The sequence below is a fragment of the Nicotiana sylvestris genome, chromosome 7 (assembly GCF_000393655.2).
Source record: "Nicotiana sylvestris chromosome 7, ASM39365v2, whole genome shotgun sequence".
NCBI classification, from domain to species: Eukaryota; Viridiplantae; Streptophyta; class Magnoliopsida; order Solanales; family Solanaceae; genus Nicotiana; species Nicotiana sylvestris.
In genome coordinates, this window is record NC_091063.1 from 65,420,124 (window position 1) to 65,436,416 (window position 16,293).

At 38.2% G+C, this 16,293-nt stretch overlaps 1 protein-coding gene across 1 annotated transcript; it reads left to right on the plus strand.

The window, feature by feature from the left end:
* Positions 1-11,867: 11,867 nt before the first annotated feature.
* LOC104237105 (E3 ubiquitin-protein ligase RMA3-like) lies at positions 11,868-14,863 on the plus strand. The gene is made up of 2 exons (XM_009791191.2): positions 11,868-12,034; positions 13,757-14,863. Exon 2 carries the CDS (start codon positions 13,763-13,765, stop codon positions 14,480-14,482), a length of 720 nt encoding a protein of 239 aa, XP_009789493.1. The 5' UTR covers positions 11,868-12,034; positions 13,757-13,762; the 3' UTR covers positions 14,483-14,863.
* Positions 14,864-16,293: the final 1,430 nt, after the last annotated feature.

Consider the following 16,293-nt stretch of genomic DNA (forward strand, 5'->3'; position numbering starts at 1 on the left):
CAGTTATATAAAACATTAATGGGTACAGCAACATCTGCTTTACCATTAGTGAATCCAAATATAATAAGGAGTGGGAATATGCTGAGCAGAGAGCAACAATTGCAGTTAAATAAAGCCAGTCACAAAGGAAGAAATACTGATAGTTTTGAAGGGTATAGATGATAGCAAGGCATTAGGGTGTGATGGATATAATGCCTATTTTTTCAAGAGGACATGGAGCATAACAGGAGAGGATATTATATCAGCAGTACTGGAATTCTTTGAAAGTATAGATCTGTGCAAAGCCATAAACTGCACTACTATTACTTTGATCCCTAAAGTGAAGAACCCAACAAATATCAAGGAGTTTAGGCCTATTTCCTGCTGTACAGTGCTATATAAGATAATTTCCAAGATCCTAACAACAAGATTACAGGAAGTCATGCCAGAATTAATAGACAAATGCTAAACTGCTTTTGTCCCTAGGAGAATGATAGTTGATAACATCATCATGATCCATGAGCTGGTTAAAGGCTATGGAAGGAAAAACATATCACCAAGATGTATGCTGAAAATTGATATGTAGAAAGCTTATGATTCTGTGGAGTGGATATATATAGAGCAAATAATGAAATTATTGGGATTCCCTGAAAAGTTTGTAAGGTGGATAATGAAATGCATCAGTACTGTGCACTATACAATAATCATCAATGGGCAACCAGCAAAACCTTTTGAAGCAAGGAAAGGGCTTAGGCAGGGTGACCCATTGTCTCCTGTACTATTTGTGATGGCAATGGAATACTTGAGCAGACTATTGAAAAACTTTAAGGGGAACAAAGAATTCAAGTACCACCCTAAGTGTGCTAAAGTCAATCTAGTACATTTAGGTTTTGCTGACGATTTGTTACTTTTTTGCAAGGGAGATATACAATCAGTCAAGGAAATGCATCAACAATTTAAAACCTTTTCTGAGGCATCAGGACTAACTGCAAACCAAAACAAGAGCTGCATATACTTTGGAGGAGTTGATCTTGTGAACCAAGGAAAGATTATGGATATACTGGGATACAACAAAGGAGAGTTACCTTTCAGATACTTAGGGGTACCTTTAAGCACAAAGAAGCTATCAATTATCCAATGTGAACCTTTTATTGACAGGATGCTGAACAAAATACAATGCTGGACAACAAAATTTCTGTCATTATGTAGGGAGAGTTGTGCTTATAAAGAGTGTCTTGACTGCAATTCAAAATTTGTGGGATCAGATCTTTATATTGCCAAAGAAGATTATTAAGTTCATTGAAACAATATGTAGAAGGTTTCTATGGTCAGGGAATGCAGAGCCTAGTAGGAAGGCTTTGATAGCTTGGGAGAAACTGCGTTGTCCAAGAGTTGTAGGTGGTTTGAACTTCACTAATGTGGAATTATGGATCAAAGCTGCCATTTGCAAATTATTATGGAACATATGCAAGCAGAAGGAATAGTTATGAATACAATGGGTAAATACATACTACATAAAAGGGAATAAAATATGGAACACAACACCAAAAATGCATCTTGGGTCATTCAACAGATCTTCAAGGCAAAGAAGTATTTTGAAAATGCTGGCTACACTGAACAAGAGGTGCAGAGGATAGATAGCTTCTCAATCAAACAAATGTATAAAGCCATGCAGGGGGAGGTTCAGAAGGTAGTTTGGAGAAAAGTAATATGAAATAACTATGAATGGATATTCATATTGAGACTTGCAATTCTGTAAAGACTGACAACAAAGGAAATATTAGCAAGATAGGGAGTAAATATAGAGACCACATGTGCACTATGACAACAAGGGATTGAAACAGTCCAACATCTATTCTTTGAATGTGAAATGACAGGAACAATATAGCAACAACTGCTGCATTGGCAAGGAATATAGAGGAAGAAGCTGAAATGACAAGAAGAGCTGACATGGATACAAAGAGTAGCAAAAGGAAGAAGTGGAGGAGGAACTCTATGCAGAATGACTCTAGCTGCTGCAGTTTACTATATATGGCAGGAAAGAAACAATGTCATTTTCAAACAGGAAAAGAGAACAGCAGCAAGCATAGTCAGGAAGATCATTCAGGAGATCCACTTTAGAGCTACCGTGTTTCCTAGGTTAGAAAGGACTATGACTAAAACAAACTGGTACCCGGATACAATGGAACAGTGATAGTAGATAGGAAAGTAGGAAAGTAGAAGTGTAGAAAGACCCAAACTGGGGCTGCATGTCCAGTGGGGTGTTTGTTCGTTTGATTCTTGTACATATTTTACTTGGTAAATAAAGTCAATTAATTACCAAAAAAAAAGATAAATCAAAACAATAAAAAAATCACATTGATCGTAATAACTATATCAAGATTAGGAGTATAAGCTCATTTAATGAATCAGAGAAAATGTTTTATAAATATTAAGTACAAAGATATTTTTTCTCTACTTGATCTGTTCAATATACACTAAGTATACTAGCACAAGAAGTTAGAGTAAAACCACTCTTATAATTAAGATATGTAACGACTCGACCGATCATTTTGAACATTAGCACTTTGCTTGGTAGTTTAAGGGCTTGAGTAGCTCCGTATGATGTATTAGGACTTGTGTGTATCATCGGTTTCAGTTTTCGGGTGATTCGAAATTAGTTAGGAAGAATGAATTTTATTGTTGAAGTTTTAAGTTGGAAGAGTTGACCAAGTTCGACTTTTGCAAAGTTGACCCCGTATAGAAGAAGGTCACGTTGAAGTAAATTCCACGAGTTTGACTTGGCATTGGCGGAACAAGTACATAGATTACTTGAAAATTGGAAAACTACCCTCGGATCGCAAAGAATCGAGAGCTCTAAGTACCAAGGCTGCCAAATTTATCTTGGTCGAAGGGACTTTGTTGAGAAGAACATTCGACGGCCCGCTAGCTGTATGATTGGGGCCAGGAGATACCGAATATGCCTTGAGAGAAGTTCACGAAAATATTTGCCGGAACCATGCGGGTGCAGAACCTTTGGTTCAGAAATTAATCAGGGCCGGCTATTAGTGGACTGAAATGGAAAATGATTCAAAGGACTTTGTACGAAAATACGACGACTACCAGAGACACGCACCGATGATCCATCAACTAGGAGAGCTACTCCATTCGGTTTTGTCCCTGTGGCCATTTATAAAATGGGGGATAGACATCATCGGTTCCCTATCGTGGGCACTCGGTAAGGCTCAATTCATACTTTTCATGACAGATTATTTTTCCAAATGGGTCAAAGATAAAGCGTTCGAAAGGTCCGGGAAAAAGAAGTTATTGACTTCATTTGGGACCATTTAACATGACTATTCAGGACCGACCGAAGTCGTTTGCGATAATAGGAGGCAATTCATCAGCAACAAGGTAAAAAAATTCTTTGAAGATCATAAGGTTAAAAAGATCCTATCAATACCTTACCAACCTAGTAAGAACGGACAGGCAGAAGCAACGAACAAGAACATACTCCAAAATCTGAAAAAGAGATTGACCGATTCCAAAGGGAAATGGAAGGAAATCGTGATCGAAGTTGTGTGGGCATACCGTACGACCTCGAAGTCTAGTACTGAGGCCACCCCGATTTCATTAGTATACGGGGTTGAAGTCTTAATACAAGTCGAAGTGGGAGAACCGAGCCTCAGGTTCCTATATGCGACTAAAGAGTCAAACGGGAAGGCCCTGATCACGAGCCAGAAACTATTGGATGAAAGGCGTGAGGACGCCCTAGTCCGGTTGGCCGCCCAGAAATAGCGGATAGAGTGGTACTACAACCAAAGAGCCAACCTCCAACACTTCAAGATCGGGGACTTGGTGTTGGGGAAAGTAACATTACATACCCAAAACCTGAACAAAGGGAAGTTGGGACCGAATTGGGGAGGACCATATCGGGCCGTTGAAATTACCAACAAAGGCTCATACAAACTTGAAGCAGGAAACGGTGTGCAACTACCGAACAACTAGAACATGAAGCACTTAAAGCGGTACTACTGCTAAAGTATGGTCCCAATTACTCTTTAATGATATTATAGATCGGACTAACATTTGCTGGCAGCGGCCAAAGACGGGTATGGCTATCAAGTCTGAAAGCATGCATTGCACTCTTTTTCCATTGAACTGATTTTGTCCCAAAATGGATTTTTTGGCAAGGTTTTTAATGAGGCAACAATAAAACGTACTAACTTAGATTCGAAGACCGGTCTCAAATAGGATTCAATGATCGTTCGCTTCATGTCAACAGTATCTGAGCCCTCTCAAGTTCGACCTCAAATACTGGGGGCCGTTACCCTCAAATTAAGGGTTTTAGCAAGGAAAAAAGAAAACCTTGTATGTTAGAAACTAAGGCTCGATGGTTAGGATTCATTATAAGGGCCAAACAGTCATGTACACTGTGTCCACGTAGTCAACTTTAGCCATGATACAAGCTTTTATACGCTTTCGATCATGTACTTTACACATTGAAATAAAAGAAGGTTCTACCTTGCTATTACGCATTTTCTTGCCTCTAAAAATTTGGATCCTAAAAGCCCACGGGCTACCTTTATTGGGGGACTATCGAGCCCAAGGGCTACACCTACTCGGGGACTGTCGTCCAAAAAAGTACTGGCAACTCGGGCTACTAAACCCCGAAGGCACCAAACCTATTAGGTGGTGCCTAAATATAAAAGGTTATGGACATCCTAAAACTGGCTCGGTGACGTCCAAAGCTCGTATTCAGAAAGTTAGGCATTTATAAGAACTCTAAACCTACTAAGAGGTTACCCTTGACAAAGCATCATCTAAAAATCACTTATGCATCTTGAAAAGCTTTCGATCACACCGAGTTCTTACAACCTCGAGCAAACAAAGTTGTATCGAGATTGGGATACGTTCGGACCTTTGAAAAATGAACGCCCTTCAACTACATTTGATTCTATGCTAAAGCAGCAGATGCATTACAAGAATGGAGATTATGAAAAGATGCTGGAAAAGTAAAAACATGACATTGCCATAAAGGGAAAATTTCATATATATATTCCAAAATATACTTACAAAGGCTCAATATAACGGCCTGAAAACAAAAAAAATGTACATAAGGAAAAACAAAAATTGAAAAGATGTTAAGGCGTCTACTCCTAGTCTTCACCCCCGGAATTATCAGAGCCCTCAGATCCTTCAGAGCCTTCGGCCTCCTCGGTCTTATAGAGATCCTTCGTCTCGGCCTCGTGTCCTTTTTCTTCCTCGATCTTGGCCAATAAGTCAAAGCCTCGAGGAGGATCTCTGTGAGGGTCTCCATTCGGGACAGCCGCCTCATGTATTCAGCCTTCATCTTTTGGCTTATCTCGACTACCTCCACGTCGGCCTTGTATTAGTCCACCATCTCTTCAGTATTGGCGAAGGTTATGTCCAAATTGGACTTTAGTGCCTCATATTCCCTAACAAGGGCATCTCGCTCTACGACAGACGAGCTCAAATATTCTCGAAGACCGTCATTAAGCTGAGACCACTTATCAGCTTTGTCTTTCGCCACCCAGATTTGATTATCCACTGATGCCAGCTCCGCCTTCGTAGCCTCCTTCTCCGAGTCCAGTCGGTCCATCCTGCCTTTCCACACTTCATTCTAGGCTTTGAGCTCATCCATCTTGACCCGCAGCTAGACGATCAGGTACATCTTCTGTTGAACCTTCGAAGTCATGTTGTTAGTCATCACGACTAGCTGCTATTTCTTATCTTCAAATACCTTTACCTTTTCAACCAAGTCGGCATGATCCCGTTTTAGGGTCAAGGCTTTCTTTTGAGTTTTTCCCAGCTCGACCTGGAGAATCGGGAGATCCTTAAGGGCCTCATCTTGTTGCTCACTCAAGAAGCCTATACATGTCTGTCTTGCAGACCTACTCCTTGAGCTCAAACTCGAGGTGGCTGGTCTCCAAGCGGTACCGGAGGAAGCTCTCGTGATGAAGAACTGAAGCCTGCAAAGAAAGGGAGCTACGTAAGGAACATCGAAGGAAAACTTTAAGTGATTCACAAGGGGAGTTTGGAGGTATTATAACCTTACCCGGTTCAATTCCAGCTATGCCTCATTGAAAATACTCGGCGTGCCCACCTCATTCATCTTTGTCTCGTCCTTCTTAGTTACCAGACATTGGAGGTATCTGGATATGCCTACCGGAGAGGATAAGACCCGACATCCTACAAAACTAAGAGAACAACCGTCCTCTTGCTCTCGGGTCCACGCTCGGCGCAGGAAACTGCTTCACCAATATTGGGCTCGTGCTCGGCCCATTGGTTCCCAAAGGCATGTCCTTCTTCGATATCTCCAGGTGGCCCAGCCCGGAGAAATCTTCCAATGCTAACATGTCTATGCCATTAAAGAAGGAGTGGAGGGGGGGGTCTTCTGCACCTTGTGCCCCTTCAATTGACTTTTCCTTTCCTGCTTGGGCCTCTTCAAGCATGGACTCGGTGTAGGAAGGCATTTCAACGATTTCTATTACATCGGTCGCCTCTTTCAGAACAGAGGCAGCTTTTCGAGAGGTCTCATCCCCTATCAATATCGGCCTCCTGAGTCGAAAAGAGATCAACTTCATGGATCTTTTCCTTGGCTGCCACCTGCCCCCTGGCAGGGGTCGATCCATGAGCGACGAAGATGTCATCTTCTTCAGACTCATCCTTGAGCTGGTAAAGCAAGTCAGAGTCCGGTACCCGGGACTCGATATTCTTCTTGGGCTTGCGAGACTGAGTGGCGGACCTCTTTTTTTTTTTTTACCTCAGACACCTTTGAACCCGAGGATTTCCTTTTTCTCTTCTTCTCCTCTACAGCAACCCGTGGATGCCCCGTAATGAAGGGATCAACGGACAAGGACATATCCTCGTCCCCTTCCAGCGGCCTTAGTTCGGTGGTCTTAGGAAAACCTGTGAAGGAAAGATGAGAGGTCAGCGTTATGTGAGTTTAGAGCATAGTAATAGCTATTCGGAGGAGAACCTTACCATGAGAATAGGCCTCACATTGGCTCTTTGAAAGCTTGCATCACGAGCGCTCGAAGTATTACACATACTTGCAAATGCCTTCAACTTACTCCTTGAGCCGGGGAACTGCATTGGGAACCCGAGCAACAGCTGCACGACCACAAATACTGACTATGAGAAAGGAAACAAAAGGAACTTGACACTTAAGAGAAGGCTACACTTACGAGATGCATTCCACTTATCGTGAAATGGCAATAATTTGGGAGGGATCAAATCTTCAGTTCTCACCCGAAAAAAGCGCCCTTGCCACCCTCGGTCTCGATCCTCGTCGATGTTCGAAAAGGGGGCCTTGCTGGATCGACAAATGAGCTTGATTAGTCCCCCTCGGAAAATTTGGGGAATGTACAAACGGAGTAGATGGTCGAGGGTGAACCGAGGGGATTCGATTTTGTTCACAAAATAACGTAGGAGGATCACGATCCTCCAAAGAGATGGGTGGATTTGGCCGAGTCCGAGGCACACCTCTTACCTCTTGCAGAAGGACAAACTACTGGTCTACTGGGCCCAACGTAAAGGGGTAAGTGTAAATACTTAAATACCCCTCCACTTGAGTGGTAATATCGTCCTCGGGCCCAGAGACAACCACGTCTTTGCCTTTCCATTTGCAGTCCTCTTGGACTCTGGGAAAGGTATCCTCAGTGATGGAGCATATGTATCTCCATGCTCCTTCAACCCGGTCATGTTTGGATGAGGCCTTCTCGACTTTGAAGTCGTATGCGATTGAGCAACCCCCGGGTATAAAGATTTTTATGGGGGGCTTGGGGGAGGCCTCGGGGGCAGCCACCTCAGGAGCAACCACTTCAGAAGTAGCCACCTCGGCATATATGGCCGGGTGGGAAGATGAAGAGGCAACTTGCTGAGGAACTGATTTGAAGTTTTAGCCATTACTATCTGAGAAAATATGAATTTTTTTTTAAAAAAGTATGATGGTTTGAAGGAACAAGTATGAAGGTTGAACAAAAGAGTATGAAGATTTGAAGGTAGGTTGAAGATCTAGGTAGAAACCTAAGAACAAGTATGAAGATTTGAAGACCAAAGATGAAGATATAAAGATTTGAAAGAGTTGGCAGCCGCTAAAGAATTTGAAGGTAGAAGCTTGGATCGGAAAGTAGAAGAATTACAATAGGTAGAAGCTTTTATAGGGGAAATACGCAATGTTTCGCATTCGAAGGCAACCGGCCGATGAACGACACGTGTCCGAAGTCAGAACGACGTAATGGGACATTTTGGCTTATCGGTCATCTCGGTTGTGACATGTGAAGGAAGGAACTGGGGTTCATCTATCGTCTCCCATCATTTCGGCAAACCTACTCTCGAGGAAATGAGGGGACTATCTGTACGTGGGATGAAACCGGGGGTAACATATACCTCGATTTCTCGGTGGGTCGAACAAAGCTAGGACATGACTACATAGGATCAGATTCGAAATTGGAGACCTCTCGTACTAAGGGCCGAATGGAGTGCTCGATAAGACAACAATTCCCCGAACTCGGAATGAGACACGACAGCGGTTGCACACGACTTATAGAGGGCCGCGTTATCCGCACCCCATCGGGTGTCATGGCGCAGATCTCGGCCGACATCGACATCAGATCAGTAATTGACGAGAAAGGGGATTTTTACCTTTTTTAAAATTATACTAGGGGTGAAACTCCCCTACTATATAAAGGGATAATTTTTTATTCAATGGAGAGATTGTAGCACGCATACCAAGACAATATAAACTTACTTCTCTGCTATTGAAAAATCTATACTTTATTTTGTTCTTTGTTCTTAATTGGCCTCGAACCCAAGACTCAACCAAGGGCAGAAAATATTGCCCAATCCATGTTCAAGCTAGGCCATAACGTTTCAACTGGTTTGATTGTTCATAATACCTTTAGCTCATTTATCTAATACTCTTGATTATTTGTGTTAAATCAATCTACGGATCCTATAATCGCGTATAAATTCAATTGTTATCCATTTTAAGGGCAAATAATTATATAATTACAAAATAAATTAAGATAAAAACTTATAAAGTATTGTTTCATATAATAATATCTTAGTTTTGACAAGCCACAAAATTTATGAATGTAAAGAAGATTTTAAATTTTATGATCCTAAACTAAATATGCGTATGAAATACCAAAAAATATCAATTAAATCTTCTGATCTCAAAACATGCCATGTCATTTTGTATAAGGTAGTATGATTAACGGTAAATTTTTGATATTGGAATTAAAAAAAAAAAAAAAAACTCCTCCCTCTGGTCCTATATAGTTGTCATGGTTAACAAAAATAATTTTAAAACAAGTAATTTTAGAAAAATTAATAAAGAATCACTTAATTTTTTTTACCTTTACCATCTCTCTCTCTCTATATATATGTATATATAAAAGAGGAAATAGAGGAGGTGAGTTGACACCTCTCTTTGGCCAAGGATCGTATTTATCTTTTTTCTCTTTTTTTTTTGGCTTTTCCTCCCTCATTCTTTTCATATAATTTGTTTAATGATTGTAAATTGATCATTTTTTAATCAATTTATTACATCTCATTATAATTTTTTTCGGTTACAAAAAGCCTCTCATTTATTTGCCTCCTGAAATATTATGTTTTGATAATTCATAAGTGAATATTATGAATTGAGTAGCAACAACTTAAGAGACACAAGACATGCGAATGACATTATTATTATACAATACAACGAATGCTTAATCTCTGGTATATTAATTTCATATTTATGTTGTTCACATCAGTTACAAAAAGCCTCTCACCTATTTGGTCTCCCTACTAAAATAAAATGCCTCCTACTTCCCTATGCTTAAATCCACATTGCTTTATCCATCTGTATATAAGATTAGCAGTTGTGTGGTTGTGGCAAAGACTTCAAGGAGAAAGAAGAAATTTTCTCCCTTTTTGAAATAGAAATCTGCTGATCTGGTTCTCATTCCTGCTTGCTTCTCATTGTCTATGTAACAATCAAAATTATTTTTTTGTAGTGTCTCATATTTAGCATCCATGGAAAATATTATTAGTCCGAATTCTGAAGGTTCATATGATAAAATTTGAGCTTGAGGACATTCGTCAAGAACTTTGATCCATGTACCGGACTTGGGTATAAACTTATCTAGCACATTACTTTATTTTTGTCTTATTTGGACTTATTTTATTCGTTTTTTCTATTTTTATTTTTTGGTTTATGTAAAATGAGTCTAGCTTGCTATTTTTTGAAGGCGTTACTCATGCATGGTGATGATGAAATCTTTTCATATCGTCTTAACCTTTGTTAATGCTCAAATAGCTCAAAAGTCATCCACTTTATTAACCTTGTGTTATTGGAGGTCAGAAACATCTTTTTAAAATTACTAGCTAGCAGCTAGGAGCATATTCAACAAGAACTAGGTAAAAATTTATTCGGTGTAGGTAAATTCTTGCCCAAGAACTATGTTCCAAGAAGTCAAAATTACCAATTATATAGGAGGATATTCGGCAAGAATTATGTACTGTTTTTTCATTTTTTTCTTCTTTCATTTTCAATTTACTTTATTTTAAAATTATCTAAAGTCTCTAAAATAGAATATGAACGTCAGACTAAAGATCTCTAATAAATACTAGCAGTTTTAATGATTAATGTTATTATTATATACATTTACCTCTAAATACAATTACTAACAAAATATGGAGTATTATTTATAATAATGAGAAAAGAGGCTAGAGGACTTACGTTATATTTTATAGGTGATCGTTCCGCGAGCATTCGATCATTATAAAACTATAAAAAGGTGTCAGCTTTTATTGCACTATGTTTCTGTTAATCTTTTTCATTAGTTTTCTTCCTTATGTTTTTTAAAATTTAGTGACTTAAAATTACAGGGAATAGCAACAGGAGAAGCATATTCTCATGGTTACTTATAACTTATGTGACACAAATATCAAGATTTTTTTATGTGCCTTCCCTTGGTTGGATATTTCATATTCTTGCTTGATTCAAACCTTATTTTCTTTTGCGGAACCGAAGCTTGAGAGCCCTCTCAAAAGCTTGACGCAACACTTTGAAAGAACAAGGAAGATGAGAGTGCTCTTTAGCCTTCTATTTAAGTAAAGCCTATATTTATTTCCTCTTTCATAACTTAAATTTGATTGAGGCATTTATCTTTTGGTATGGTACCTTACCATTTTAATAACTTCAAAATCGAAATTCTATGGATATGCTAAAAGGTCCATTTGAAATATTTGTATGGATTGAGCTTAGTATTGGAATAAACTAGACATAAATATAGCATAATGCATATAAAAATCCTATTGCCGAATCTCGATCAATTTGAAATTGTCTTGATTGATTGATGGCACTTCGCATATTACAGAAAGATGGTAACGGGATATTTTATAGCTGCAGAAGCAATTGATAGTTAAGCTAAGTCCCACAATATCTTGGTACGATTGGGAAAAGAATTGTTTCAGCAAGATGTGAAAATAATTACTAGAATTTAATAATATTATTAAAAATATCATGCTTTATTGCATTTGTTTCTGCTTTCATATGTATTTTTTTCCTTACATTTTTAAAAAATTTCGTTTGTGGCATAATAATTTATATTTTATTTTTGATTTATGAAAATGTTATTTCTTCTATCTCAAATAAAATTACAAAAGAAATTCAACTCAAAACTTTTGAATGATTGACCGCGGGAAGCGCAGGTAAATTTACTAGTTAATCTAATAAATGTGGAGCTGATTAATATAGTGAAAGCTAAATTAGTAATAAATTAAGATCAAAGATAAATAATAGTAATAATTTAGTTAAATTATGTTTTAAACTAAATATAGCCTCTCTATCTTTTTCTCAAGTTACGCGGTTGAGAAGTGGAAGAACTGAGGTTTCTATAAATACAAAAACAACCCCTCCCGTCTCCCCTTAAAAATCGAAACCGATCCACCCGTTATCTCCTCCATTCCACTCACAACCATCCTTTTCTCACCCTGGTTTTACCTTTTCGTTCTTTGCAGTTTGCCATTCAACTTCTCCCAAACACATTTTCATCTATTGGTACGTTCTTCACCTTTCTGCTTCCATTTGTTTTAGTTAATATTCTTCTGTTAATTATCTGAGATGGTGTTTTGTGAAAAATGGGAAAATTTGCAATTTGCAATCAGAAACTTTTTGCCCAGAAACTCTGAACTATTTGGATTTTGACATTGTGAATAAGTTAAATCCACATACCTTTTTTTTTTTTTTTTGAAAATCTCGTCGTTCTTCAATTGTTTTTGGTTAATGGTTTGTAGTAGTTAATGGTGTTAAATTGCTAGTAATTATTTTCGTTGAAAACAAAATCTTTGCATTCATTGGACTGCTTTTATATGGCGAGGGTGTTATTTTGATGATTTCAGTTTCTTGTCACGTTGACTTTGTTTTTCCTTCAGAAAATTTAACAAATTCCTGACTGTTTCATCCCCAAAAGCATAATAGGGAATTTTGTGCATTTATAAAATAGAGAAATGAAAAGGAATTGGGAAATTGGAGGTTGAGTTTGGCGGAATAATTTTGTTACATGTGCCATTAATGGTTCCATCCTTTATCTTTTGTTCCTTTTGTGGGACTAAAAGGGGTAGAACAGGATGCATCGAAGTACTTTCATAGCTATCTCTTATTGATACATGGTTATTAGCCTTTTTGACAGTGTGTTTATACGGTTCGCCTTTGGATATTGGAAGGGACTTGGAACTCATGCCCAAGTTTGACATACAAATGCTTTTTCAATCAAAATGAATTTTTTTATTTCTATTATACATAGGAGGAAGGGGAAGGGGAAATGGGGGAGCAAATTACAAGGTGAGGAATCAACCATTCACCAACAAGGTGAAAGTTAAGGTAGCAAACCAATTTCACTATTAAGACCTATGTTGCACGGACTCTCCAAAATAGTTGTCGCACCCGTGTCGGATCCTCCAGAAATACACTATTTTTGGAGGATCCGACACGCACCCATCGATATTTTCGGAGAGAGTCCAAGCAACATAGATTAAGACCCCATCAAAATAAGCTAGAAGACAATTTTAGCCATATTCTAGTTTTATATCTATTTCAATTTTTTCAGGAGTTAACACTTGTTTATACATAGTTTTTAGCCGCGAAGTAAATTTTCACTTATGTTGTCTGGACTATCCAAAAATATCTCCGGGTGTGTGTCAGATCCTCTGAAAGTAGTGCCTTTTTGGAGAATCCGAATACAGTAGCATTTTGGAGAGTCCACCCTCCACGCAACATAGTTTTTCACTACATTTGTTTCAAAGAAAATGGGTTCACGCTAATAGAAATGCAATTCTACGGTTTACTATTTAGTGTTTGAATAGGGCGTGCTTACTTGTGACGAGAGTGAACAATGCCTTTTTTCCCAATCCTTGCTGGCTCACATGCAATAGGAAAATGATTCATTAAATTGTCTTATTTAGTTTGCTTTCCAAATGGTCAATTCATAAAAAACGGATTAATTATGTTGAATAGTCTTTTGGAAAACTGGATTTCATGTTTCAATAGAAGTTTTTGATGCCCAATCATGTTGCTGGATTTCATCCTATCATGTTGTTGTGCTATAAACATGTATGTTTTCATTTCTACGGTTCATTTTCTTGTTATAGAACTATTACCGTAGATCCTCTCATTTTAGATTTCAAGTTAAGCTGCTGAGTCCCAGCCTATGGATTTTTTTGTCCATGTGTCTGGGAATATACTTTACGAGCTGATTTATTTACAAATTTTGTTCTTTAGCAGATCTTCATGGCTTTGGAACAAAATTTTCTTGGTGAACATATATTCAGTTTTGGATCTGAAGAAGATGTTTCCGTTAAGAAGAGGAGCGCAGTTCCTGTTCCAACAGCAACTTCTGATGGTACAATTGGTGGTTATGATTGCAATATCTGTCTCGACTCAGCACATGACCCTGTAGTCACCCTTTGCGGTCACCTCTACTGCTGGCCTTGCTTTTACAAGTGGCTCCAGGTCGAGAGCTCTACTCCAGGATCAGCAGAGAAATGTAAATGTCCAGTCTGTAAGGCTCACATCTCAAGCTCATCGCTGGTTCCTCTCTATGGCCGTGGGACATCATCAACAGAATCTAAACTCAAGAAGTCTCAACTGGATGTTGTTGTACCTCGCAGGCCTCAAGCCATTGGGATAACCACTCCGGTTAATTCATCGTCTCCCATAAGTCAGCATCTTCATCACAGGCAATACCTCCCCTCTACCTTCCATAGCTATGCTGCTTTGGGTCCATCCCTGATGACCAGTTTGTCCAGCCCGACAGTCGGGGTATTTGGAGAAATGTTTTTGGCAAGGATTTTCGGGAGCTCGGACACAAGTGTATTTGCTTATCCTCATCCAAGCGCTTACACCATCCCAGGAAGTGGTAGTTCTAGAATGAGGCAGTTGGAGAAGTCTCTTAACAGATTATCCATCTTTCTTTTCTGCTGCATCATCCTATGCCTTCTCCTATTCTGAGTGTTTAATAATGATTGATTCTTTGATGTACAGTTGTACAGATTATGCGACTGTTCTCGCTAACGGTCAGTCCGTAGATAGTAGAAATACATAGGCTTATAAAGGATCTAAAAGAAAAAGCTTAATGGTTGCTTTTCTCCTGCATTCCCTTCTATATCATAAAACTTTTTGCCCTTCAGAAAGTGGCAACAAACATAGCAGCTACCTGCTCTCTACTAAGGCAGTCTCTTTAATTGTACTCGAGTAGCATTACTTGGCTTATTACAGTGGTTAATTAGGAGGGGACTCTAAGAAGGAGCCCAGTGAACCTTTGTTTTGTGGCCCAAATGGTCTGATATTTGTAATGTAATATGAAGAATGGGCATGTTCCTTTTCTGTTTTTTTTTTTTTGGTGTTCTCCGATCTTACATCTTTTTTTTTTTTTCGTTTGAATTTTTTTTGTATTTCATAAGTTTAAAAGGTTTGGATTCAACTTGATCTTGGGCGAGAGGGAACCATTAGATATGATCGTACATTATAGGAAATTGACATATTTGGTTCAAACTCCTCTTTATGGTGTCATATGCATGAAATGTCGTACCAACCAACGTCACAAAACCTTTTCGTTTCTTCACAAACTAGATAGGTGGTGCCCGTGCGCATATGGGTGACATAGTTTGTACTACTTGAAGAAATTCCACATTATCTTTGAAAAGGATCATCATGATCACAAAGGTTCAACACCAAGAAATCATGTCATCGAAGAACAAGGAAACTAAAAAACTCCAAAATGGATTAACATTTCCAAAAATGTAAAGTCACTCCAGCAACAAGCAAGCAACAGCTTCATAATGAATGGAGAAAACAGTCTTTATCTTGATGTTGCACTTCCAGAAAAGTATTTGCAAATTCTCAAGCGGTGCTCACAGTGAAATAGTTGTCAGCTCTCTGAAATCATTGATTTTAAGCTTCACAAACCAATCTTATGTCAAAATATTCTAAATCTTCATTATAACATGAGTTATCTATATATGAGGAAGGATAAAAAATCATGTGTTTTAAAATACTGTAAACTGACCCATTTCTTTTCCTACATCAATTCTTCATATCTAGGTTAGCTTCTTCTAATAAGAAAATTCTTCAGTTACTGACTGGAGTAGTTTCTGAGCTTTCTCTTTTCAAATCTTAGTGGCATAATTTCACTCTGAAAAATAATATGAATGGCGAGATTGATGCAATGATATAAAGGTATATTCTTGAAAGAAGTTTATACAACATGCGTCAAAGCGAAAGGCAAGAGTTAATGCACTCAGCCAAGGCAAGGCATATTCCTATATATATATATATATATATATATATATATATATATCCTGCACCTCCACTTGCATGCACAGAACATTATCAAACAATAAAAAGGGATATTCATTCCACAGGAAACAAGTATTCAACATGTGCTAGTAGTTTAAATTTCTTTTTAGGTTGGGCTTTTGCTCATCTTCTGAGTGATGGTAAGTATGGTCGAGAGATATTTTTTTACCTAGATACTTTTCTACTACAGTATTAGTTAAGCATTTGCACTGTTCTAATAACAAGCTTCTCATTTAACTTCTTCACTAATTAGTCTTTACATAGCATTCAGCTATATAAATCAGATAAATTAGTCAAAAGGTAGAATAAGAAGGCGATTTCTAAATATTCCAACATGTTAAAGTATTGCGTCAAACAACTAAAAAATTACCCTTAATAATTGCTTCAATACCATTATATGACATATTAGGTGAACATCTTTAGGTATACAATTTCACGTAGTTGATCCATCTCACCCCAACTAT

Bases quoted from the DNA above. Each gene is read 5' to 3' on its own strand.
- LOC104237105 (XM_009791191.2), top strand. From the start codon at position 13,763: ATGGCTTTGGAACAAAATTTTCTTGGTGAACATATATTCAGTTTTGGA.